The 27,532-nt window shown below is 35.4% G+C and overlaps 2 protein-coding genes across 2 annotated transcripts; one reads left to right on the top strand and one right to left on the bottom strand.

Annotated features, from left to right (window-relative positions):
* Window positions 1-11,008: 11,008 nt before the first annotated feature.
* Window positions 11,009-13,847, bottom strand: LOC136815676 (dermatopontin-like). The gene is made up of 3 exons (XM_067072120.1): window positions 13,494-13,847; window positions 12,684-12,814; window positions 11,009-11,165 (listed from the first exon to the last, which is right to left on the bottom strand). The coding sequence occupies exons 1-3, from the start codon at window positions 13,845-13,847 to the stop codon at window positions 11,009-11,011; spliced, it is 642 nt and encodes a 213-aa protein (XP_066928221.1).
* Window positions 13,848-23,581: 9,734 nt separating this feature from the next.
* On the top strand, window positions 23,582-25,166 carry LOC136815635 (protein-cysteine N-palmitoyltransferase HHAT-like). The gene has a single exon (XM_067072084.1). The coding sequence runs from the start codon at window positions 23,732-23,734 to the stop codon at window positions 25,049-25,051; it is 1,320 nt and encodes a 439-aa protein (XP_066928185.1). The 5' UTR covers window positions 23,582-23,731; the 3' UTR covers window positions 25,052-25,166.
* Window positions 25,167-27,532: the final 2,366 nt, after the last annotated feature.

The raw sequence follows: 27,532 nt of genomic DNA, 5'->3' as shown, positions 1-27,532 counted from the left end.
TCTGGTAGACTACATAGTCTCCCTTCTCTCACAAATGCTTCATTGGCTTGTTTTGATACATCTGATAGCCACATATTTGTTTCTTCAATTTGTGCATCAGTAAAAGATTCAACACCCAAACATCTCAAACCATTGCTATACCAGTCATAATCATCCCCACCACTATACAAAACTTCTTCCTCGACCGGGGCTTCTTCAATGGATGCCCTATGTTCTGTTGCAATATCTCTAAGAAGAAGGTTTCCCATGGTGTCAAAGACTGAGTCTTGCGATGATTGACTATCTTGGCTCCCTCCAAAAGAAGACTGAGAAAATATAATCTCTTCGTGTGTTTCATTATTTAGCTGGTGGTTAACACGTCTACGCTTTGCAACTTTCTTATCATATTCTACTTTGGCAAACTGTAACATCATTTTGACAGAGTCTGGGCAGATTTCAGAGTCTAAAAATGTGGCTAAAGCCTCAGAGTAGGTATCAAAGCCATTTTTAAGATCTTCAACATTCCTCCAAGTGCCAGGTGCAAATTTCATAAGTAACTCTTTAGCAAAGTCTTCGCCCGTTGGCCAAACCCAAAAGCGTTGGCAGCCAGTAAACACAGGCACATGGTCTTTACCGCAAGGGGATTTTTTTGGACAATCACACTTTTTCGCCCAGTCAAACAAAGAAATATTAGCATCCTGTTCTCTTCTTCTTATGTCAGAAAGAAATTTATCAAGTGTATTTTTCTTTGTAACCTGACCGTCTTTAGCATTAGAATCAAACAATCTGTAACCGCTTAAACCAATTCTTTTAAATCTCCTGCTACAACTATATAATTTTCCTTTGCTATTAATAAAATCAGCAGCTGAGGATGGTGTGTCTACATAACCAACAGTCTTCAAAAGTAACTTTTGTGCTACGGACTTTAGAGAAACTGTTGGTGCTGATTTATTAATTATTTGCTTATATATGCCAATTAGATCTTGTGTGCTTGTGTTGCCTTTGCAACAATACCCTGTTATATATTTAATTAGGGCTAATAAGTCTTCTGAGACAATGGGTTGGGTGTCACATTGGGCTGACCAAGTTAAAGGCCTTAGAAATATATGTTGAACCATTCGCGGGTGATCATTCCTCCCTTCATATCTTTTTATTTCACCTTGAGTAAGTGTAGCTGCAAAAGGATTCGTCTCTTTTCCAGCAGATCTTTTACTCTTCTCATCGTATTGACCAAAATGATGCCTACAGTATCGAACAACAACCTTTTGAATAGGTTGGCCATCCTCATCCCTTTCTTTTGTAGTCACAGTTTTCCGTCTGAGACAATATGCACTGCAAGAGTGTAGCATGACCTTATTGACTGTATCAATATGAAATGATTTTAATTCTTCGTGGTTTCTTTTGGCATAAAATACATTTTTTTCAAGACATTAGCATCAAACATTTTTTAAAGTACCTTCAGGCAATGGCCATTGATTTGTATTTGGAGTCCATTCTGGTGGCTTATCTGGAAAGTTTTGTACATCACCTCCTGCAGGATGCATAGAAACAAACTGAGGAGAAAAAAACAACCTTCTTGATTTAGTTCGTTTGTTTGGAGCCATTTTTCTAGATCTTTGGCAATATTTACAGATGGATTGTTCATGTCTTGGGATAATATTGCCTTGACTATTTCATAATGAGCTTTTGAAAAAAACAGTGAATGAGAATGGATTTGACCACGTGATTTGGCAAACTCATAGCGAGTCCAAAACTCTTCGTATTGAAAAAGCTGTTTTAAAAACTGTGTCTTTATAATTGTGATGTCTTACATCAAAATATGAAGTGATAATATGTTGGTTCTGTAAGATAACCTGGTGGCGATATTTGGAATCATTTGTAAATTTAAGTGTAATATCATGTTCTGATTGTCCATAAATTTCGGCAAGGTATTTGATCAAAAGATTATGCAATTGAGGCCAATGGTGCTCGGCACAACTGCTTGTGTCAAAATAAGTGGGATAAACCTGGAACTCTTTAAGCATAAAAAAGCAAAGTGAATCCAATTCATTTTTTTCTCTCCCGCCAATATGGTGCAGTGTCTACAAGGTTAGCACTCATTGATAAAAACTTGCGTGGGATCGACTCATTTTGATCTTCTAGTTGTTGAAGTAGTTCGTCCCGGGTGATGTGTTTTTCATTTATTTGTTGGTTAACACAAAAAACTTCCTTGATCTAAAGCTTTTTTACGCAAGCTGATATTCATAAGATGAAACTTTAGAAATCTGTGAGCAGGTACACGGTTGTCTTTACAAAAGTATATATGATCAATCCAGTCCTCAAATTTTAAATTTTTAGCAGCTTTGATAGTGTAATCACAAGTTCCATTAACAAATATATGAGGATAGCACATGGTAAAAAATCCTTCAGTTGAAAGCTCTGGGATGGGTTTCTCTCTTTTGCTTGTATGCAACTTACCTATGTCGGCTACCGCACCTGCTTCAATAAGCTCTTCAATATTGCAATTTTCTCCAAGAAATAGGCGTAATGCATTCTTAACATTCTCATCAGCATCAGAGTTAGTTAGTTGGGCTGCAAATCCTGAAGATGTTGTTAATTCTTCATCTACAGCAAGTTTTTCAAACTGACCTGGTGCTGGTCCCCTATCTTCATTGTTTTTTTCACCATTATCCTTCTCAGCTGAAACAATTGGAAGTCCTTCAACAATACCATGATTTTCAGGAATGTTAAGGAGCCGATCTAGTTCAATTGTCACATCGTGATAATATGGATTGGGTTCATACAAAAAATATCTGCCTTTCAGAAGTTTGCCTGATATATGGTTCTTACCATGATATTGTGTGTATCCGTGTTGCGGGTTATCTAACCCATAAAGAGGGAATCCAAAAACTAAACCATTAAGAGCATCTTGCACCCTTTGTCTAGAAGCCATGTAGGCTTTAGAGTTGTTGTTACCACTTCTAATCAAAAGAATTCCAATCTCAGTAGGCAATTGAGGCAGTTTTGTAAAAATTTTCAAATTTGAAGGTATGGCTACTGCATGTCCTTTCGAAGCAAGCATGCCATATTTCAAACAATGAACGTAGATGGCAATTGAGATTTTCCGAATTAACAGTGTTTCAACAAAAGTCAAACCTTTTAGAAATGGAGGAACATCAATGAAGTTTTGATTATTGTGCATCAAATTCCCTTTATCATCGTGAAAACAATCAATAGGAGGCGACAGAGCTCCTGAGAAAAATAGTGCTTGATTTTTTTTACTTTTTTGTTTTTTATTAAATTCATCATTGCACCTATTACATCTTTGTTCTTGAACTTGCCAAAAGTTAGGATCATTTTTCTTTTTTGAGTTATAGGAAAAAAATTCAGGTCTAACTTCCTGGCATGTCATACATGCAGAAACAGTATGTCTATCTTCTCCTTCGATAAATTTTGAAATAGCCTCTTTTACAAGAGCGTTTTCATGAATTTGAAGATCACCATGCTTGTGGACATCTGAATTAGGTACATTGTTGCTGGTTACTTTAGGCTGTTCAACCATTTCAATGTCTCCATCACTTTGCAAAGGAAGATTATCATTGTCTGAATGATGTAGTTGCATATTTTTCTGGGTTGTAAGTGGCATAATGTTAATGGGATTTTTTGGAGAAAAGGTACTTTTACATAAAATGTTTAGCTCTTTAGTAGTGATCCTTTGATACTTCGTTGATTTTCCCATATTTGGTGTTTGTTGATATGATTTTAAGATAGGAGGAAAAGTTAGCTTGTAACTCTGGTGAGCCTTCTGAGCATGGACAGGACGGTCAGGTACTCTTTTAGCATTATCACTCAAAATTTTGTCTACTGGCAGGATTTTCTTATTGTTATCTTTCAAGGAATATGGTTCATTAAAGGATTTAACTGGAAATTTTATCTGAGGGAAATTGATCTTTTTGTTGTTCTTTAGTGATGGAGATGTACATACTGTCTTGTGACCATCATAGTTTTTAAGCACACTAGCAGAACTGATTTCAAAATGAATTTCTTGTGAAATTTGTTTATTCATTTTAGATTTATTATCACATAATTCAATTTTTGTGGACTTTGAAACCTTTTCAATATAACTGGTTTTCTCAGTGCAAATTTTCTTTTCTTTTATTTCTGTTCGCATTGCTTTTCTACGTTTCCTTTTTGTCGTGTATGATTCATTTTCAATAGGTGGTAAAAAGGTAACATCGTACATATTACATTCTTTCTGTAAAAGTTTATCAGTTTTGTCTTGGCAAGGTTTTTTTGTCTTAGACAATGTTGAAGATGGGAGAATAGGAACACAAATACTATTTTCTTTTGAATTAAGAGTTGGTAATATTTGATTGGATGTTATTCGATCTTCATTGTTTGATTTCTTATAGATTAATAAATATGGAACAATCTGATCATTCACTTTGCAGTTGAAATTGGGATGTTGAATAACTGACACTTTTGCATCGTTGACAAAATACCATATTTCCCCATACTTAACAGCAGAAGTATAGTGACCTGTGTTAGCAGTATCACCATGATGGTAAATAACAGCTTGCAAATTTAGATTCCCTAGTAATGCATTTTCAAAATGAGTTTCAATATTGAGGTTGGGAACTAGTTTTCTAGAAGTGTTTGATGCCTGGTCATAGCAAAATATTTTTAGTGAGACAATCAAATATTCAGATATGTTGATAATTGTTTTACTTTTCGTAGCTATTGTGCGAGATGGACAATTTGCACATTCGTACAAGTCTTGAAGCAACTCTCCATGTGGGTCATTAACTAATCTTGAAACTTCATTTTTTATTGAATGATGGTCAAAACGATTAGGAAACTCAATATGACAGATAGTTTCATATGTAGTTTTCTCTGAAGCATTATAACATGTTTGACATAATATAGACTCTAAGCTAGATATGGTAAAAACGGATTCTTCTGGTGCAGAACTTAGATTTAAATCATAAATTTGGTACAGCAAATATATTAGACATTCTTGAGCATCAAACTGTTGTAAGCGACTGTGATCATAATCCGGCCCAAGACAAAAAGAAGGAATCAAATGGTATGTTTCAATCGGTGCATTTGATGATGTCATAGCGATAAACAATTCCCTAATCATTAACTTTCCTGAGTTACCACAGTTAATGTCAAAATTATAAACGAAGTCACGAAAACTTTCGACAGAATATAATGCTTGAATAACAGAATTAAAAAAGCAAACATTTTGGCCCAAATTTTTTAGCCCTAGTGGAAAAAGTCTTGATTGTCCTGACATTTTGATGAACACGATGAGAGAAATATAGAAATAGTGGATATGTAGGACTGTTCTGTTTTAGTCGGACGTCAAATTTTTTATTTAAAAAGTGTCAGTGTTGATATTTCTTAATCAGATCAGATAGTTACAGACAGACAGACAGACAGACAGACAGGATGTTGGGAAATGTAACTCTTGTGTCAAAAAAATTTCTCTCAAGTGAAAAGAAAACTACGACTGTAAAAGGTGGAGTGCAATTTCCTTCCCACTGCTAAAAGTGAGGAAAAAGTCAACAAATATCAGAACTATATACTTCCCTGTTGGTGCACAAAGTTATGTGTTGTGTTGGGTTTTGTTGAATCCAAAATGTTATGGTAGATGAAACTGATTATATGATTTTTCAAAATGATAATCGCCACAGTAGAGCAATAAATTCACTAAACTGTAGAGTTTTCCAAAAGCTTCCAGGTCGATAAAATTCTTCCAGGAAATATTCTTCGAATAAAAAATTCACAAAATGGTTTCGATAGATAAAAACAAAAAGATCGAAACCATAACAACGAAAATAATCAACCAATCAGTTGTCTGATAGTACGAAAATATCAACCAATCAGCTGTCTCATAGGTGAAGGAAGAGATACGAAATATACGGAAACGACGAAATGTCTCTTTTGGAAAAAACCCTAACTCGGACATTTTCGGTGCCGTAAAGATAAATTTTTTATTAACGAAACCATCTACCAAACCGAGATTGATACCTATATTTGGACGAGAAACACAACCTTGAACGAAATACTTATCTACATTTAACAGATGGGAACTAAATTTTCGTTTTCGTCTTGCGCTTCCCTGGTATATAGAGTTTAAAGGTACGCACACACTATAGCAAAACTGCTTCGCTCATGTATATTCGCTTCGCAAAAAACAACTAGTGTATATGTATAAGAATTGCGAAGCGATTCAGGCAAGTCACTCGATTCGCAAGTTGCAAGCAAAAATATTTATAGGGTCACTAGAATCATAAATACAAACCCTAAATACAACTGCTCAGGCCCAGGAAGACTGTGCCCCTTTAGAGATTTACTCAAACACTTCAAACAAACTTACAACGTTTACTTCTACGGATTTGAGGAAAATTATACAAATTTTTTTACGAATCGTTGCAAAATGAGCAATTTCAAAAATATTTCTTTAATCCATTATGCTCTTCTCTACTCTCTAAGAATATTCAATAAAAAGTTCAATAATTGTTTTTGCTCGGGAAAGTTTGTCTGCCTTAAGCATTGAGTATTTTTAGTTATTAGTTTTTGTTTTGAACTTGTTTTACTTCCGGTTTAGAATTCCTTGCGTTCGAAATCGAACTTTCAAGTTTCGAATCTTTAATTTCGAACGTTCGAATTATAAAAAGAACATTCGAAAACTTTTTTTCCAAATTGCAATTTTTTGATACACCCCTTAACGAAAGAACTAACATAAACACCCCTGTGTCACATACCCGCTGGAAAACTTGGCAAAAATTTCGTCCCCGGTAGAAAAATACCCCTCTAGCCCCTTCAAAAAGTTTCCTTTGCAGAGAGCCCAGAGGCAACAAAATTAAACAAACTTAAAACATCATCCGGTTTATTGAGACAGGGATGTGAAATAAGGAGGATTTCAAGACTATAATTTAATGGAAATAAGTCGACTTATACAATTTCAAAATTCAATAATCATACGCAGTTAGGAATATCGTATAATTGCATCATAAATTCTGAAAAATTTAACAACGTTCTAAAATTATATTAAAACTATAAGCGCTGTAAAATCCTGAGATGAATATAATGAAAAACCAGATAAAAAGTAAAGATCTGAGATTTAGAAAGAATTCTTCAACGATGCTACTAAGCAATAGCAATATTTTACTGGCTGTATTTTTTCAAAATTGGGAAGTCTAAAGGCTCTTAATCTTAATAAAAGTATGTTGGAGACAAGTATGACAAGTCTTTCACCCTTGAGTTGTTGACAAACAGGAGCAAACTCTTCACATAAAAAAGTTTTAAAAAATCTGTGACTTTTTTCTCGGCTGTATTAATTGTAGCACAGAAATTAAAAACAGTTAAAGTGCATCATAAAAATAATGTCAAGTTTTGTCGATATATTTTGACATTTTACAAGTCATTAACATTACCATTACCAACAATAAAATCCTTTGAAATACAATCCCATTTCAATGTTCTATTCCCCTGACCACCAATGCGTATTCATAAACAACAAACAACAACCACGGAGTCCATATCATCGAGGGTCGGCCAAGCCAAAATTTAAAAACAACAACAGAGAAACAGTTCTTCTTCGACTCAATAAGGGGAGGAATAAATTCTTCCAGGTTAGCCATATCCAAAATATTTTATCTTTTTCCCATTTCAAAACATACTAAAATTCCAAATTCATGTTGTGCTCTCTACTACCAAGATCCAATCATCTAAGGAATGGTTCTCCCACCATCATAATACAGTTTATTTTCCAGCTTTGAACCTCTTTTTGCAACGAAGCAACAACTCCGTTGAGGCTGCTGTCCGGTTGACGAAACAATAAAAATTCCATCTTCTTTCTTTCTCCAGCTGCTTTCTTCGTTTCTTTTCATCAAGCAGCGTTTCTTTTCAAAGCACCAACGTCTCTTTTCAAAACAACAATGATTTTATTTTTCAAAGAAGTCAACATTCGAATTCAGAGTCAACATTCGAATTTGGAAAAGTTCGAAAATCTTTTCCCGAGTCAATGCAACGACTTCTTGAAAAACGAGCGTTTGAACGCTTCCAGCCCGCGCTGATTTTCCGATCTTTTCTTTAAATTTCCTAATTTAAACATTAGGGAGGTAATCGAAACAGAAACTCAAGTCAAGATTATCTCCGTAATATTTTAGATCTGGTATACACTCTCTACACTAAAAACCAATTGTTCCAAATTTACGGAAGCGACGGATAGAAATGTATGAGAAAGTGCCGCCTGATGGATCGAAATGATGTTTTCGGTACCGTAGAAAACGCACATCAATTTTTCCTTGGCGCTCCCCTGGTATATAGAATTTAAAGGTACATGCACACGATAGCAAAACTGCTTCGCTCATGTATATTCGCTTCGCAAAAAACAGCGAAAAAATTTAACCCGCCTCTCACTCGTCGCAAAACTATTAAGCCACCTATGCTCCGCTGCGCTCCGCTCGGTGGCAATAATACACTTATATATATAATAATTATGCACTAATGTGTCATTGTTTTGAGATTGGAGTTTTATGACATCTTAACTAGCAAAAGGTATATCCATTCAATTTTCTATGCGTACATGTAATTTTCCTGTGCTTGGCTGGTACGTTATATGCTGACAGTGCGATAGTCAGGACAGGTTGTTTTTTGTAGCAGTCTGTTGAGTCTGTTGAAGAGGGTCGGGCTGTCAGACAGCAGCCTGGCAGAAATGACATTGAGAGTGATGAGAGGGAGAATCTTTGGAGTTTCTTTAAACTAACCAGGAAACGCTGTTTATTCTCACGATAACCTAAAAATGGTTTTCAAACCGTACCAAAATTTTAGTCAATTGCATTTATGATAAGTAAAATTTTTGGTACGGTTATCGGGAGATATTAAAAAGTATTTTTCGCATAAACTAACCATTGATCGTAGGTATTTGAGAGATGGACTGAGAAGGATGATATCATAATGATGCTAATGATATTTTCATTTCACAGCCATCAGGGCCACCATTTTCAGTTTCGTCGTTAAAAAGTTAAGGGAGAATCTGAATGGCTCTAATCGGTGTAGCGGGCATTACCCTAATTTTATTCAATATTATGAGAAATTACAATAATGTTTCAATATCATATTAGTACTAGGGTGATTTGGGATTAATATATGGTTAATTATATGGTCAAAAAAAGAATCGAAGAACACTCAATCGCTATTATTTTCGAAACTTATAAAAACATTCGAAACTATAAAAAACATTTGACTGACACTCTTATTTTGATTGGCTTAAAAATTTCGTACGAGATTTTGTTAACCAATCAAAATATTGATTATTGATATTAATCTCAGATTTTTCTTTCAACCAATAGAAATTTTTGTTTACATCAGGGCGATTACAAAAAAGCGGGGTTATTATAGATTTATCGCCCCGCTCGTCCTTTGCAAATCTAAGCTAAATGTAATCAACCATGTTTGCGATTTCCGAAGTACCGAATAATTTTGCCGAAATTTCCGAAATTCCGTAAAAAAATACTTGCAATTTCGATACCGATTTTTTTGGGGTATTTTTCCTCGTTTTGACTAATTTTTCATCAAATTTGATTTTTCATATATGAATTCCGAAAAAAGGGGATAAAAACTTTATAATACCGAGATTTTGAAGCAAAAATTCATGGATTTCCGATACCGCAACAATTTCAGAATTCCGAAATACCGAAGGAATTTAGCCTGATTTCCGAAATTCCAAAGAAAAAAGGGTCGATTTCCGCAATTCCGAAAAACGGTACGCCCCCCACATTAAAGTACAGTATTTCAACTTTTCAGATTGATCGATTCTTTTAAATAAAACTGACATGAATAAATACGTGTGCGAACAGTAGTTTCTAAACTTCGACCAGAAATGGCGACCACGACCAGCGACCACGACCAGCGACCAGATAAATTAAGATTATCGAGTTTATCTGCTCTCTCAACCGTAGAGAATGTTTAAATCAAGTCCTCAGAATACTAAAAAGTGACCTTTGAAGTAACCGGTCATTTTCTTGACAAAGTGACACTATTTGACAAAAGTATTGACAGGGCCATTAAGTATGATGTTTGTAAGCTTTGTTAAACCAAATATTTTAATTATACTGAATGGGATGCCTTTAGTATGAATAGATAGAACTTGTCAGTAGGAAAAAATAAGGGAAGGCCAGTTTTAGAGATATGAATCTGATCAATTATTCTATTGTCTTTATGCTGACAAAATGACTAATTTCGACAAAAATAACAATCTCATGATGAAATACAAAGCTTATCAAGCCAATTTCAAAAAATTTTGTGCCACTAATTATTGTGATGTTGATTATACAAAAGGATACAAATTGACAACATGATCAAGCTCCAAGAGCGTCGATATGGTTGTTTTACGTATTTGGCACGTGGCTTTATTTAGATGAGACAGGGGTGAGCTTACTCTTCAATATTAAATATATTCAAATGATTAGGACACTCTTCGTTGGAGAATGAGAAAAGACTCGATAACCCAAATTTATCTGGTCGCTGGTCGTGGTCGCCGGTCGTTGTCGTCATTTCTGGTCGACGTTTAAAAACTCCCTGTGCGAGAATCGATGGTGCGAAAGAAATGTTTTTGCTCTTCTACGGCGAAGTGTGTTTCAAAAAACAGAGTGATTATAATAGTTCAAACAAATTTATTCCCAACACCTTTTAAATCACATTCACTCTCGGACGGGAATTTTATACACGATATGCATCTCCTATTTCTATCAAAAATTATCAGAGGGGATGCGTGCAGCCTACTTTTATACTTATTATATTAATTGTTTTACCCTTTTTTGTTTGTTTACAGCCAGCAGAATCCAGCTTATTAATTTTAAAATTTGGTACACAACTTCGAGTTATGTGTTAAATAGAAAACAAAGAAAAAAAATTATTTAACAGAAAGTTTATAAAATAGACAAAAAAAATACAATAATACTGTATTAAACTGCTAAATGCAGGTTAATTGACAGCTACTACTAAATAAATTAATATTGTGGTACTGTTTTGAAATTCAACATAATCTAGCAATTATAACAGTGATTGCAATCAAGAATTTCAAAATCAATGACATTTGATGCGAATTGGCAGCAGCACTGGAATCGTATCTTCTCGGTATCGCGCCAGTAGACTCTGTAAAATCACATAATATGGCTTTCCATGACCGATCCCTGAAAGCATAATTTAGTAGTGACCATATACCATATACTACGGGGAATCAAATTAATGTTTGATTGGGTCATGCAAGTAGCGAGATCAGTTTCGTTTACACTGTCCACTCTTCCCTTGCGCGGAAACACCGTTAGAGCCACCCTAGGGGACATCTCACCGTTTGCAATGTATTACAGGCTTTGTAAGAATTAGACGATGTTATCGTCCGTTACAGTGATGGTAAAGGCGGGAAAATATGGCGGTATGGCCTTATGGCTATGTATACGGAAAAAAATCAGCGGGAGAGTTTCGAAGACTGGCGAACTCTACCAGCTGATTGACTGAGTTGTGAACTGACTCGATTGAGTTTTGAACTGAATTGACCAGATACTAAACTGACCCAACTGGGTTTTGAACTGAATTGACCAGGTACTAAACTGACCCGACCGGGTATTGAACTGACCCGATTGGTTGCAGACTTCCTTCGAGTGTCTTAACAACTGGGTATTTATGGCACTCATTCTGCTCCATACAATCGGTAGAATGTTAGTTGTCCAGATGGTGAATGAATGTATACCGAATTTATTGTCTTACATATCTGCAGGTGTTAAGGTAGCAAGGTGATATAGACTCTCTACCCTCTCTCTCTCTGATAGTCTATCTGGCTGATAGTCGAAGTATCGATTGACGTCAAATAAGCTTAGTAAATCTCAAGATTTAGAAAGATAAAGATTGGTAAACAAAATACTTTAATTTTGAAAAACTTTTGTACCATAACACGTATTTTGTAAGAACAAACTACAAGAACATAAGGAATCGATGGGCGAAATATTAAAGTTAAGAACATCCGAAGATTTGAGTGCTTTTCATAATAAAATGTATAGGTTAAGTCATAGTATTGATATTATTTGTGCGTATTCCAGGTTTGTTCATACAAGGATTCAAAGTTAACCCGGCGTTCAATTGATGGTTAAGTACCAGGTAATAATTTCGTTCGTTCGGATATATTTACAATATGCATCAGGTCATCGACCTCTAATGGATGATCAGGTATAAGTTTTATACCTTCTGACCCAAGGACACATTTAAGTTAACTGTTATGTTATACCGAATTTGCTTTGAATTTACCGGGGTTATAAGTCATTCGCAAAGATAAAACAAAACTCCGAATATAATAACACCCCTTTGTCATAGACCCGCTGGGAACCCAGCCCCACTTGACAATTTGACAAAAATTCCGTCCCCGGTAGGAAAATACCCTGGAATTTTAGCCCCATTGGAAAATTGACTTTGATTTCATCCCCATTCGAAATTCGAAATGTTTAAAAATTGCACTCCAAAACCATCCCCACTGGATTTTTTAACCTTTGAAGAATTTCTATCCCCATTTGGATTTCGATTGGAATTTACCACCACTGAGGAAAAAACTCCACTGGGGCTGTAAGACAGGGGTGTAAAATGAAGAAAGCTTGGAGGACTTATTTTTATTCTTTAGTATACGTAAGTATTTTACGTTGTTACATAAGTTACGAGCTTACCAGTGCGTGTTGCTGTAGCCACTTGAAAATCCAACAAAAGCCTTTCCTTTAATGTGAACTGAGAAATCAGCTTTATAACGACCATTCAAGACCATTTGCGTGCATTGTCCTTGCTGTACATTGTCCATAGTCTATTAACGAGAAGTCAGTAGTTGCTAGTGGTTAATAGTACCTAGTTGCTAGTGAAACTTACTTTGTCGTCATTTTTTATATAGGCTCTTACTCCACAACTGTGCTTTTGAGATGATGTCAACGCAGAAATCAATAAAAATCGCTAGATTGACTCTTTCGTTGATTTTAGTATTTAAGGTATAAAAATTTCCAAATAAATTACTGGTCCTGATTACATATCAAATAAGCCTTAAATAGCAGGGCCAATCAATTAACTTTAGTTACCCCTTATAATCAAACCATCATGAAAAAAGCTCAAATCTTGGCCCGCTGAACCGCTTGGCTGTCTCTGAAAGGCACATTTCAAAATAATCTGGCGATTAGTAACACTCATTGATAAGATACACGTGTTTTTATAAGAACGAAGTATATAAGAACATAAGGCTTCGATGGCCGAAATATAAAGAACAAGTTAAGAACATTTTAAGGATTTGCAGACTCTAAAACACCTGATTTCTAAGGAAAGTGGGCAAAAAACTCACAAAATGGCGAAAAAAGAAACATGCTAAGAACATTTTAAGGCTAAAAACTCAAAGCTTCAAATATTTTGGATGTTCTTATAAAAAACGTGTAGTGTGTGAAAATTATAAGAACTTTCATTCAAAAACATTGTAAATATAAAAGCAAGAAAACTCATACCTCGCAACATTTAAATGTCCATCTCCTATCTTTATAAGATAACGAATAAACACTTCTAGCGCCCACAATGATTCTATTTGCTCCACATCTCCAATTCATGTCTTGCGTATAGCCGTTTACATATCCAGACCATGCACAGTTACGGTTACTAACCAAACCAGATTTACACTCGACAGTCCATTTCCTATCTCCAGTCCAGTGTTGACTTTTGATGTATCCCAGGTGACTTCCTAATGGACATTCAAAATCAAGGCTTTGGTAAAGGTCACTGCTTTCGGATTGTCCCAAAACACTCATATGCAGGTTATAAAACAAACAAAGTCTTGCCACATTTAACAGCAGGGATGAAGTCATTTTTTTTATTCACTACAAACTGCAAATATTGAAGGTTTTGTTTTTTAAAGTGATATCGTTTGCTTACTTATCAATTTTAATTCAATCTTTTTCATATTGAATTGACACGGATGTGAAGCAAGATTGGTCAGAAAAAGGAAAAGAAAAACATTTTTTTGTATATCCGGCATAATATAACAATAGGGAGCACCGTCCCGATATGAAACATGTGTCAGGTATGAAACGCGGGTACACGTATGTAAAAATTTGTTCTGCATTTTATAACCACTTGGAAAGTGGGCCCAAGCCGGCTTGGCTAGCCACTTACAGCTTAATAGATTACGCAAGTACACGATTTCTTTTCCATTTCTACGCAATCACGTGGTCGTACAGACAATTTATACACGTCCGAAAATAAAAAGTGAAAAAAATAGAACAACTATAATAATTCGTTATGAACGTTACACTCAGTTTTTGACATTGGCGTGGTTAGGAAAGAAGAGAGAGTAATGTTCCCCCCTCCCCAACAAGGGGTCGATCAATCGTGGTAAACAAAAAGAAAAAAAATACATGTATTTTAATATTTTTCTTTTCCACCCCGAATAGCAATTCCTACTTTATTTAAGGTCAATATTTGGGAATTAGCCTATTTTATAGAATTCGTGCATCTGTAACATGCTATTATATGCTATTATAGAAAAAGCTATTCAAATCAAAGGGGGGAAAGATTTCCCTTTGATAAAGGATGTATTCACACTGGAAGTTTCAAGCTAATGGTCTTAACGTGTCTGAGTCATAAAGATGTTTTGTTGATAGAGAATGATGAAAGTCTAGAGAAGAAAAGATTTCTTACTAATTCTTGCTGATGTACCGCGGGTGTGCCAATTATCGAGGTGAATGTGACTTACTCTTAGGTTCCAAATAAACGCCTCCCCCCGCTTGTTAATTTTTAAGAATATCTTCAGCTGTCAAAGAGAAGGTCCCTTATTTTGCTCTAAATAGCCTGATATTTACCTTATTTTTGGCTTTTCAGAAGTACAATTTCCAACCCCCCTGGCAATTAGGTTTATTAAAATTTCGAACATTTTCCAACCCCCTCTTCCCCGTTTATTCGATTCGACCCCCCCCCGTTTATTTGGAACCTAAGAGTGTCGAATGCGTCTATGTTGAGATGTCACATTTCATGGTAATCAAGACTGATTGAGAATTAGGTACATGAGATGTTCAAGCGAAAGTAATAATTGCCTTTGTTTCTTTGGCGTAGGTTTGAAGCACAAAGCAGCTTTAAATGATGTAACAATGAACTTAAATTACCAAACGGTTCAAAATACAACGAATTCACGTTGATATACGCACTTCAAGGATTGCCTTCTCACTGATAAAAGTATTGTTTTACCATCAACATAAAATCTAGACTATTACTTGAAGTTAAAAGATATTCATAAATCAAAAACGAGAAACAAACATCCATAACAGATTTGCAATCCCTTATTCTCAAATACAAACATCTGGTGGGCTGTTTTACAGTCCGCCTAAGCAAAGGTATATAGCCATATACTGCTGGGCCACTTAATCATGCCATCCAGTCTATAAAAAAAGTCTTAAGTGGATCCCGGGCTACATCAGATCATGTTTTACTGGCTTGAAATTTGCTTGAAATACAATCACTTGATCGTGCAAACTTAGATAATAAAAGAGACAAAGGAGAAGATTTGTTCCCATATTTTCAAGCAACTTTCATGCAACAGTGTGAATACACCAAAAGACATTAAAAAAATTATTTACTGTCATTATTAAATGACTTGGGGTTTCACGAGCTCTTTTCCATTGTTTTTTCTTTTGTAAAACTTACAATGTCAATTTACAAAAGGGCGTTTACCCATGAGAAGATGATTACTGCAGTGACGTCGAAAATATCATGTCCGAAATTTCTGAAAAACATAAAATAAACGAAATTCTCAATATATTTCAACCATGATTATTTCAATTAGCATGCTCTAAGCGCACCCCAAAGATGTCTGTTCATTCACACAAAGCTTAGCCTTTTATAGCAATTACTGATATATTCCTTGCCAGCACATAACGTTGTTTCAACGTCTATTCAACGTTATATGGACGGGGGGGGACATTGAATAAACGTTTAAACAACGTTTTTTTGCCAGCTACATTAATCCCATTTTGTCAAACGAGACAAAGATAATCTCCCGTTGTGTTGCTGTTGCTGTTAAGGAAGCTTTCATAAATAAATGTCATGCTATTATAAGATTAAGCTTTATTGTTCAGCCTTTTTCAAGTTCATAAACACGATTTGTATTTAGAACCATAAAATCAAACAAACATTTCAAATGTCAGACCTAGGGTGAGGCTACGGGTGTGTGCCATCCTTAAGGACCTTTTGGACCTTTCAAAGAGGGTCGTAAAATCACAATATCTAATTTCAGCAACGACCCCCCTTGTTACAAAAAAAACTCCAAGATTTATCCCTAAAAAGAGTAAATTTTAGGAAAAAAGTTTCGGTACGCATAGGTGTAGCGAAATACCCTGCAAAATTTATGGATGAGAGCGGTTTTTACGACACTGTAATTATTGTCTTTGTTTTACCAAAAGATAATGAATATGTCATAAACGTTTGCACTCCCTCATAAATTTTGCAGGGTATCTCGCTATGCCTATGGTACGGATCCCAAAATTAAAAAAAAACTTGGTTTTTCCTCGACACTAAAATTTCCAATTTTCAAAAATCGGGCGGCAATCTCGGCAACCCTTGAGCCCCCGGATTTTAGATATTTATCACCGAAGATTCTACAGTCAACAAAAGAAGAAAAATGAGATTCACGTAAAAGAAGTGAACGAGTAAACTTCAACTGGCGCGTAAGAGAAAATACTTTCTTTTACTAAACTAAACTACGCATTGTTAAAAATTACTAAAAATATATATTAAATTATATTGAACCGAAATTCACCACGTCTTCAAAAGTACTCCAGTCGAAATTTGTTTGCTTTTGTAAGGTAGTAGTAGTCCAGGTGATACGGGGCACCTTGGTGGTGAAAAAGGTTTGACACTGTTTTTGAGTTCCAACATACCTATACTTTGAGATTCAGGATAGTTTCTGGACTAACTAGGTGGCAACCTTGCAGGGTAGGTGGTAGGTGCCAGAAGAAGGGGGGGGGGATAGATAGAAGAAATTTCGATCAAACCTGACTCCTGGGGTAGGTCACCAATTTTGTTAATTTTTTCTAAAATGAAGCAAAAAGTTTTTTGCAGGATGTTTTGTATTTATGAACCGTACCAAAAGTACCTTTTCATCAAATATAGTGCTTCATAAGCAATTTGGAAAAGTTTCTTGCATTAAGGAAGTTTAGTTGATATTTTACAGACCATTTAATTTCGTCGTTAATTTGTTATATTTTCAAAAAATATTTTTTTTCCTCAGGTTTCGTTTGTATATTTGTCATATTTCTAAAACCATTAGTTTTAGCCTTCAGATATTTCATATGACAATGTAAAAGGCCATTAAAAGATGACTAACAAACTATATAAGAACATAAGGCTTCGATGGCCAGAATCTTAAGCACAAGTTAAGAACATTCTTAGGCTTAAAAGTCAAAAAGTTAAAAACATCCGAAGGCTTCAAAAATTTTGGATGTTCTTATAAAAATAAAACGTGTACTGCGGGGATAAATGTTTGTCACATCTGATCGTCTGAGCTAAACTTATTTCATCCAACTTGAAATGATCCACTTTTGAGATTTTGGACCTCATTCTTAAGTTAGTTAAGTTAATTAGTCGGAAGATTTCAGAAAGAAATCGGAAAATTTCCCTGGAAAAATCGGGGAAATATTGGGAAATCGGAAAAGCTGCATATAATCGGTGGAAAAAAAGGAAAATTCACGTATTCACGCACAAAATGGCCCAGATTCAGGCATTCACGTAGTTAAAAAGTGGATTTTCACGTTCACGCAAGTTTTTCAATTCATGGCGTTCACGCATTTCTTTTTTTCAATTTTCACGCATTCACGCAACCGAAAATGCCCATTCACGTAAATTGCTGGGGCAAACATTTACTGCTTCTTATAAAAAAAGAGTATTTTAAAGATGACTAAAAGTAATCCTGTCCAAAATGTAGGTCGAAACCAAACACTAAGGAAGGAAAAACATAATCTCTAGAACTCGAAATAGAGAGAAAAAAATTTTAACTTAAGATTTTATTTTGGGACCAACACATAGCAAGACGCTTTGTTAATCTCAACATGATTCTTGAGGTATAATCTGCTGTTATGGTGTATTATAAAGCTCAAATGCTGTTACTTTTAGACGTCAAACAGATTCCAGTAGTTAGGCTATGCTATGAATTCAATTATTTACATTATACTAATGAGCTCACAAACAACACGTGCATAACGTTCATATATCACCCATATAACGTAAATGACGTTCATATAACGTTAAATGACGTTCATATAACGTTCATATAACGTAAATGACCATCAAAACAACGTTTGTTGTATTACACAAGCAAGGCATATATTTTATAAGGCGTTTTTACTTTTCTATGAAATGTTTAATACGGGTTGAGAACTTATAGAAAGATGCTATTAATGCTTCTAAAAGTGCACGGATTAGAATATTATGAATTCAAAGAAAACGAGTTCTTTATACTATGCATTACAAAAGTTTTCCGCTCGAATTATATAGTATGGCTTTATCTGCCAGTATTTCGATGAATTCCTTGTATAATATTATCTAACACCCTGCATGCAGTTTCGGATTAAATCCCTAATCTTCCCACGGCGCACATCTTTTTTATAAGAACATCCATATTGTTGGAGCCTTTGGATGTTTTAAACTTTTTAAGTTTTAAATCTAAAAATGTTCTTAAAATGATTTTATATTTTTTACCATTTTTTGAGTGTTTTTGTGTGATTTCCTAAGAATTGGGGTATACAGCTTTAGTAATGTTATTAACTTGTTACTAGTTAGGTAATCGAAGCCTTCTTATAAAGTTTGTTCTTGTCTGAAAACCTGTATTTTGATAAATTAATCACCATTTTACCATCAGACAGGGGATACTCCCACAGGGCATTCCTAAACTATTTTTTCGATGGATAAACAATTTTTTTCTTCTATGAAATAAAAGACAATCAACAGGAAGGAGTGCCCAAGGTTTTGATAATGATTGTACTGTATAAGGATTTACAATGGAGAAAGTAATTAAAAAATTAGACTATAGTCTGAATTCTTAAAGTCTTAATTAAAGTCTTAAAAAATGTGCCGGTCAAGCACCCGACAGTTTTCAGAAAATAGTTTAGAAAAGCAGCGTTTTTGACAACATTGCCAGATCAATATAGGGTAGAATGTTTTGACCAGGGTCTTTCAATTCTAATGGTTTTCCAATTCATTATATAAAGGCTTATATATTCGAATAATACACACATCCCCTTCTCACAAACCTGGTAGGATTGTTTCAGCCAGTGAGGTAAAAATAACGAACCGAAACTTGAGTTGAAGGGGGTTGATATTTCCATATAGTTTACTTGGCTGGGATTTCAATTCCATTCTTTTCAAGTCAGGAAATTAGGATTCACTCGTTTTATTATTTTTAGCGGGAAAAAATTGGAGTGTACTTTACCACTGGGGAAGATCTTTTAGTCAAACTTTTCAGTGGGACGGGGTCCCAACGGGTCTTTGAGAAGGGGGTGTATACGCGTCCGCAATAAAATGTTAGCGTAAGTTTTGGTTTGGCTTTTTCTCACTTTCACTCGCGTAATACACCTTTTCGACCGTAGTCGCGCGGTCAGGCGCGTGCCACTTTATTATTTAATTTACCACCCTAAACTCTATCCAACCCTTTTTTATACTTTTTTCTATTGTCTCTATTTGCGAAAAAAAGACTGGGACGGTTTTAGGGTGGTAAAACGGACAAAAATATGCCCGGGTAGTAATTGGCGGCTACGGCTAAAAAGGTGTATTAAATCAAAATTATATCAGTGTAGTCAAAACATGATTTTATTCCCATGTTACTTGCTTTACACTTACAGCTGATAACTTTCTTAGTGTCAATAAATTCGAACCAATCAGAATTAATTGTCATGTAACAAGCACATGAAATGTCGAGTATAAAGCATGATTTGTCTTCAGACTTTAATTTTGCAACCTGTGGATTATACTTCAAAATGCCTTTAGAAATTAATTCTAAAATGTCCTTTCTTATAAGATTGTTAACACAAATTAGATCGATGAATCCTTTGCTTTTGCATCGAAATGGATGCACTCAAAAAAGCTCATAGCAAAATAGCATATTAACGGTATTAGTCCCGCTGCTGAGATCGAAAAAAGTGGCCAGAAAACAATTTTCGTGACACACATCTTAGAACTAACTTTTTTTGGTGGAAACTCACGAATTAGTATATTTAGATTCCAAAATCATAAAGTTTCCACGATATTATCGTGCAAGTAACGAGTAATTGGCGATTTTTTGCGTTTCCAGGCAAAATTGCAAGGCCTGGAAATTCATGATTTTTGGGGGGTCTTCGAATTAAAAAAAGACCTATATCACATGATAGAGCTCTTCAAACTGAGCAAAAAAGTGTATTACACCAAAGTCCCAACTTCTCTAGATCAAAAGTTATGTATGGGCCTATTTGTGGTCAAAAAGGTGTTTAATTTTGCATAAATTAATGCAGATTATGGGGAAATTCCCTGTATTTCATCAGTTTTTGACCACAAATATGCCAATAAAATAAATTTTGATCTAGAGAAGGTGGGACTTTGGTGTAATACACTTTTTTGCTCAGTTTGAAGAGCTCTATCATGTGATATAGGTTTTTTTTAATTTGAAGACCCCCCAAAAATCATGAATTTCCAGGCCTTGCAATTTTGCCTGGAAACGCAAAAAATCGCCAATTACTCGTTACTTGCACGATAATATCGTGGAAACTTTTTGATTTTGGAATCTACATATACTAATTCGCGAGTTTCCAACAAAAAAAGTTAGTTCTAAGTTGTGTGTCACGAAATGAAACATTTATCGACCTCAGCAGCAGGACTATATCTACAATCACTAAAACCACACACCCCTTATATTCAATCATTGTCCGCATTATTGATATCAATTGCTAGATAAAAATCATATTAAAATAGAGTAAAATAGGTTGCGCACATCCCCAGAATTGATTTTGATATAGGGGATACCTATCGTGTATGAAATTCCCTTTCGAGAGTTACCCCAAATTTGGGGTAACAAAAAGTTGTATGAATTTACATGGAGTGTATTGTAGAATTTATTTATGCAGTGTGTATTTCAATATTGAAATAAAATATACATTACATTGCATTATTAAAAGTAAACAAACCTTTTTTTTTTTGAGAGATGTTTCCCTTGATGTTTCTTCCGGGTGGGGGCAGTCAGGCAAATTGACCGACGGGTATGTGCGGCGGTTAAGGGTATGTTTTTCAAAATAACAGAAATGCACTGTATGGGTGGAAATTCCAGCCAATCTTTTTTTTGCTCTAAAAGAGTTTTAAATTTGAAAAAATGCACTGTAAGGGTATGAATTTCACCGAATTTTTTTCTGCACTGTAAGGGTGTACCCTGAGTATCAGAGGTTAAGTTTTCAAAGAAAATAGTAACCTCTGAAGAAAAATAATAGAAATTTTATCGCGCATGTGTCAATATAATCACTGTAGAAAAAAATCAAAGATGAAGAGCAAATATTACCATATTGATGTCTAGCAGACTGTATCAGTATGCAGTTTACTATTTATGAATTCCCCAGAAACCTCCAAGTGTAGTTGAAATGAGTTTATTTCGAAAGAAATCTTTTACATGATCCCCAAATGTATAACAGTAATTACTAAACTTTTAATTATGGAAATGTCACTTTAATTGAATCGAAATAATAGACAGACTTTATGTTATGATTCTCTATCACTGACTCTTTTTACAAAGCATTGATGACTTTTTGTAAGTTTGTTTTTCAACGACTGGAATAAAAATATCGACTATGACGCTCATCCAAGATCTTGGATGGTCGTCATGGTTACTTTTGTCTTCGCTGATTGCGCGATGAATAGAATCTCGATTCGTCGGCACAGCGTAAATATATGATTTTGAGCTGTGCTTTTCACGGTAGTAAGAGTGCGATTCTAAAAGCCATTTTTTTCGCCGCACATACCGTCAGTGGGCAAACCCACTGCCCCCGGGTGTTTCTTTGATATAACAGCAATCCATGATTGTCTATTATGTTTCATCCAATAAAGTGAATATGCTTTTAACAGTATATGACAGTAGGACACACTGAAATACAAAAATAATCGATTTTAGAGCCAAACCTTTGATGTCATATTTTTTTCTTAAGGGCCTCATCGTGAGGTTCTGTATGTTAATCTACATAAAATTGCGCTTCTAAGGGTACTGTACCAAGAAACCTAGTGCGAAATTTTTTTCAAGGTCAACTTTTAAATCAGCCAGACTACGATTCAATCATCCAATCACCTCCTTTTTTTACCATTCTTTCTTAACTCTTCAGTTGTCTTTTGGATCTTTCCACAAAAAAGGCGAGAAAACCCTAACTTTTGAAGGGTCATGTGTAGGCTAGATCACAGATCTGTAAAGCCCGAAGGGCTAGATTTGCGGCTTTTATCGAAAAGTGAAGCCTAGGTTTGGAAAGATTTCCTACCAAAGTCACGTGACTAAAATATGCAATTTCACCGGTTTGAGAGATGTGAAATAGCGTTTGCCGCCTACTTTTTTTGATCTCGCGCTCCGAAAACAATTAAAATGCTAGATCCTATCCATCGGCACGAAATTTAAAAAGTCAAATCTTTGCTTCACTTTTTTTTGCTGGAGAAAGCTTAAAGTTGCCTATCTAGCCCTTCGGGCTTTACAGATATCTGTGGGCTAGATGTGTTTATCTATTTGTAGCGTGATTAAAATATTGCGACGTTCCCAAAGGATTCCCAGTCTGCTTGACGTCATCAAAAATTACCAAAAAGCTAATCTCAGCCATAAGTAGCCTCTACCATGAATATGATAGAGGAAACTTGGCTTATATTCATTGTACTGTAATGTTAACCTGAGATCAGATTGTGATTGTTTTCTGCAAACCACGCTGAAGCTCTAAAGGGATGTGTGAAAACATAACAATCTAACACGAGTATGCAATCTCGAAATCGTAAAGACCGCGTTCGTTTAAAAGGACTAGGAATGACAACAAAGTTGTGCGATTGTGTTTATAAATAGGGCGCCGTATCAGTTTTTGACTTTCCGGCGTACAACAAGATTCTTGTTGTAGAATTTTCCGTGGGAGGACTATTTTCCTCAGATGTATAATTTTCAAGCGCCTTCAGAGGTGCCCGTAAGAAAATCATGAGCTGCTGTTATCAGTGTAATGTATAATTGGTGAAAATTTTCTCGAGTTTTTCTTTTGACCAAGGTTTTGTGGTTTATACAAAATAAAGTGATTACTGTAGGCTAAATTACACAGATAAGTTACCTCGTTTAGATTCACTTAAAAGAATTACCCCAATTATAAACAAATTAGAAAAAAAAGATTTAATCTCGCTCACATTAAAGTGATGTGATCGTAAAGTTCTTTTGTCTTGGATCAGTGCTCAATTTCAACAATTGCATAGCTAATTAGTACCAGCAGATGGAAGCCCCGTCACAAGAAAGTACTGAGTTGTTCAAATTGTCCTGCTATTTGTTTTGCTTTACAAAATGTCGTTTTACACAACACAGACGAAGACCGTTCGAGCATTTCATTGGTGTTTCACAATAATTGTCTTTTTGTACCCATTTTACGTAGCGTACGATCTAAAGAAGAAAGTTCCATCAGCAGAACATGGCAGGGGTGGAGATTATGAGTATGATTCTTGGAGAAAATATGCTGTTCGTTTAAGCTGCATGAACGTGTTGTACTTGGCTACCTGTCAATTCATAAAACGACATTTATCAGAAAGATACCACAAACCGTGTCGACTTGTTATCGGACTGTCCATGTTGTCTGGTGTACTTTCCGTAAATGCGGTGGCATTGATGATGACGTACATGATTCTGTTCTTCAGTTTGGTGATGTGGACGAGAAGTAAGCTCATTACTTGGCTGGCTATTCTTTGTTCAGTTTACATCACTCAACAGAATGATATGATGAAGGTTCCGTTTGATCTGTTTGGTGTTTATGGACAATATGAAGAAGTTTGTCGATTGTGTTTCTTTCTTGCTTATTTGAGATGCGCGGATTTCGGTTGTGATGTCACAAACTCGACGAATGCCACACCAACAAAAGCAGAAGTAGATGACGCAGAAACAGATGATGGAGAAGAACAGGACTCGACTGATGACAAAAATGAAGAAAACATTGCATCCGAATTCCTGGACTTTTTAGACTATATTTTTTACATACCTTTGTTCTTCAGTGGTCCTGTTTTAACCATGAAGTATTTTATGAACGGAGATAAAAACAAAGCAAAAATCAATAAAATGGAAATTTTGAAAGACATCTCGACTTCTTTGTTATATGTGCTTATCATGGACCAAGTTGTCTTCAAATACACTTCAACTGCACTCACTCATCTATATTCAGGATTATTTCTCTATCAGCTAGGTAGTTTTGATTCGATGTGTTTAGCATTCTATCATGTCCAAATCTTCTGCATCAAATATACCATATTTTACCGATTTGTTGGGATATTCGCAAAACTTGACGGCCACATTCCTCCAGGTACACCAAAATGCGCCCAAATGACTTTGACTTTCACCGATATGTGGCGTACATTCGATCAAGGCTTGTATAAAATTTTGCAGAAAAACATTTACTTTCCGATTGGTGGATCGAGAAGAGGGGTTCCAGTGCAAATATTGTCCTCTTTCTTATGCTTTCTGTTCGTGGCATTTTGGCATGGTGGAACTCAACGGAATCATCTTCTTTGGGGATTGTTGAATTGGTTTGGCGTGATTATGGAATCGATCGGTAGAATTCTGATGAGACGTTTCGCAACAGAGGATTTCATCAAAAGGAACAAGATACTGAGTGCTGCTTGTCTTTCCGTTTCTGGTATCGCCCGGGTTTTCGCCAACCTCGTCTACCTGATCAACATTAAACCAACAGAAATTTTGTTTACAAACGTTTTCAAATCATGGAAAGGCATTTTCTCGGTTTTTGGTGTCGCATTTCTTGGAGCTGACATGGCGTTGGATTTAGAAGAGATCTTGAGTGCCAAATAAATTTTTGTTCTTATACTTTTATCATATTTAAGCGAAAATAAAAAAATGTTTCTGGAATGCGGGTGAAGGAAAAGAGCTTTCATGCAGCTGGCCGGAAATTTTTTTGTTGTTGCTTTTTTTGATAACTTAAGATCATTGAAATAGAACTTTAAAGGGTAACTTTTATGTACAAACAGTACAAAGTAAGCCCTGAATACTAATGTATCAACTACTAACGAACAATACTTGATTTACAAGTGGGAATATCTGACCAAGCGACGTTTGATAGCTTGAACGGTCAACTTGATTTTTTATGATGAACCATATAGATGCCGGTCGGTTTGCAGAAACACTACATTTTTTCATTTTCGCCTTATCAATAGTTTTTTCATACCCCATTATCAAAGGACTGTAAAATGACTTCAAAAGTCATTAGTAAATCATTAACATCATTAATAAAATCAGTTATTTCATTACGTCATCGTCCCTTGAGACTCTTTTCACCCATAGTCACATTTTCTGTTTTGTCACTCTCACTTCAGTTACACGAGTGCTATGAGATAGATAACACTTATGGTGTTGACATTTTTTGACTTTCAAATTTTGAAGTCACTTTTACTTTGAATTCAATTTTTCATTCGAAGTTTCATTTTTATGGCAGTTTATTTACACAGTGCACTCGTTTCGCCCTCATTTTCATTCGCACCGTTCGTGCTCAGGCTTCTTGGCGGTCATTTTTTCATTAATTAGACATTTTCACTAATTAGTAATTTTCAATAATTAGTCATTTTCCTAGCTTTCATTTTTTTAGTCAAATTGTCAATTTTCTAAATTATTTTCTTTGTATTCATTTTAGTTTGAACACTCCAACATATCACAAATATCAATTCGATCGTGTTACAAACTCCCCTAGCGGTCCTGCCCTGTGACATTCAAACAGAAGCTTGATCATACTGACCAATCATGTCGCACCATTAACAATCTCCTAGCCTGAGATCAGATTGTTAATGTTTTCTGCACACCACGCTGAAGCTCTAAAGGATGTGCGAAAACATAACAATCTGACGAATATGCAATCTCGAAATCGTAAGGACCGCGTTCGTCTAAAAGGACTAGGAACGATAACAAAGTTGCGTGATTGTGTTTATGAATAGGGAACTGTATCAGTTTTTGACTTTCCGGTGCACAAAAAGATTCTTGTTGTAGAATTTTCCGCGGAAGGACTATTTTCCTAAGATGTATAATTTTCAAGCGCCTTCAGAGGTTTACTGCGCGCGTAAGAAAATTACGAACAGCTGTTATCAGGTTACAATGTCCATGCTGTTACGATCCAAGAAACGTATTGATTACCGAATGTTAAGCGAGGACGGCACAAAACGTGAACAAGGTGAGAACCAAAGCTGTTGTGGTCGCCAAGAAGCCTGAGCACGACTAAACTCCTCTAGCGGTCCTGCCCTGCTACACCACTGCTAATAGCATCATGATTGTAAAGTACAAAATAATGACTTCAAAATCTAAGACCGTTCAATTTGAGGCAAATTTTTTAAAGCCAGAGTTGTAACGAATTTTTTCGTTGGCGAAAATCATGATTAGCTGGCTATGAATAGTCTTTTCGAAAGACGTCGAGAAGGGCAGTAACTAATTCCATGTTTCTATTGTTTTCTAAAAAGATAATCATAGACAGTGTACCGTCAACTTGGGACGGTTGGTCAAATCTTGGGATAGTTGATTTCTCGACTGTATTTTCACTTACAATCAGGGACAAAATACTTGGCACAAAAGGGAAATTCACCGGGGTGTTTTGAAACCACAATCGATTTGTAAGTGCTCTAAAGTAGGTTCGAAGGGTAGAGTTTAACTCTGAGTTTTAACGCTAGACTTAAGACTTACGAACTTAGGATCTGAGGATCCAAAAGTTCAAAAATGGTCCAGTAGGGATTGAAATATAGCCTAGAAACCAATAAATCCCTCCCAGATCGAAAGACTCGATGAAATCAAGTTGAAGGCCTAAAAATTGACATTCTCGCTCGAACTTCAATTTTCGAAAAATTGTAAATTAGCCAAAAGTGCCAATATATTATGACACTGCTAGTACCGAAAAATCTTTTTGACAACAAGTTTGTTAGAATTGAATTGAAGCATTGATTAGAAAATGACAAGCAAAACAACAATTAGTGCACACCTTAAGCGAATAGACTTAAGAAGTTTTTCCTCGAATCGCTATCATGCTGTTCCTGTTTCCATCTGTTTCTCTAAGTACAAGCCGATTCAAATCATTAAAAGACAATAATTAGTTACACAATGGGTATGTTATCAATGCCTCCTAATTAAAAGGATAAGAGATAATTGAGTAGTTTACAAAAATTTCAATATCGAGATTAATTTCAAAGTTTCGTGTGTATGGTGAATATCCAAGGGTGCACAAAATCATCCGATGGTTATACCTTTACGCACTTTTTTATAAGAACAGTGAGCTATGTTGAGCCTGGTGAAAGTTTACAA

The sequence above is a fragment of the Clytia hemisphaerica genome, unplaced genomic scaffold, assembly GCF_902728285.1.
Source record: "Clytia hemisphaerica strain Z4C2 unplaced genomic scaffold, Clytia hemisphaerica genome assembly, whole genome shotgun sequence".
In the NCBI taxonomy this organism is placed as follows: Eukaryota; Metazoa; Cnidaria; class Hydrozoa; order Leptothecata; family Clytiidae; genus Clytia; species Clytia hemisphaerica.
This window is presented reverse-complemented; position numbering and strand designations above follow the sequence as displayed.

Coding starts and splice junctions, on each gene's coding strand:
- LOC136815676 (XM_067072120.1), bottom strand. CDS start 13,847: ATGACTTCATCCCTGCTGTTAAATGTGGCAAGACTTTGTTTGTTTTAT. Junction 12,815..13,493: donor GGACATTTAAATGTTGCGAG/GTATGAGTTTTC, acceptor TCTCGTTAATAG/ACTATGGACAATGTACAGCA. Junction 11,166..12,683: donor GGCTACAGCAACACGCACTG/GTAAGCTCGTAA, acceptor TTATGCTTTCAG/GGATCGGTCATGGAAAGCCA.
- LOC136815635 (XM_067072084.1), top strand. CDS start 23,732: ATGAACGTGTTGTACTTGGCTACCTGTCAATTCATAAAACGACATTTA.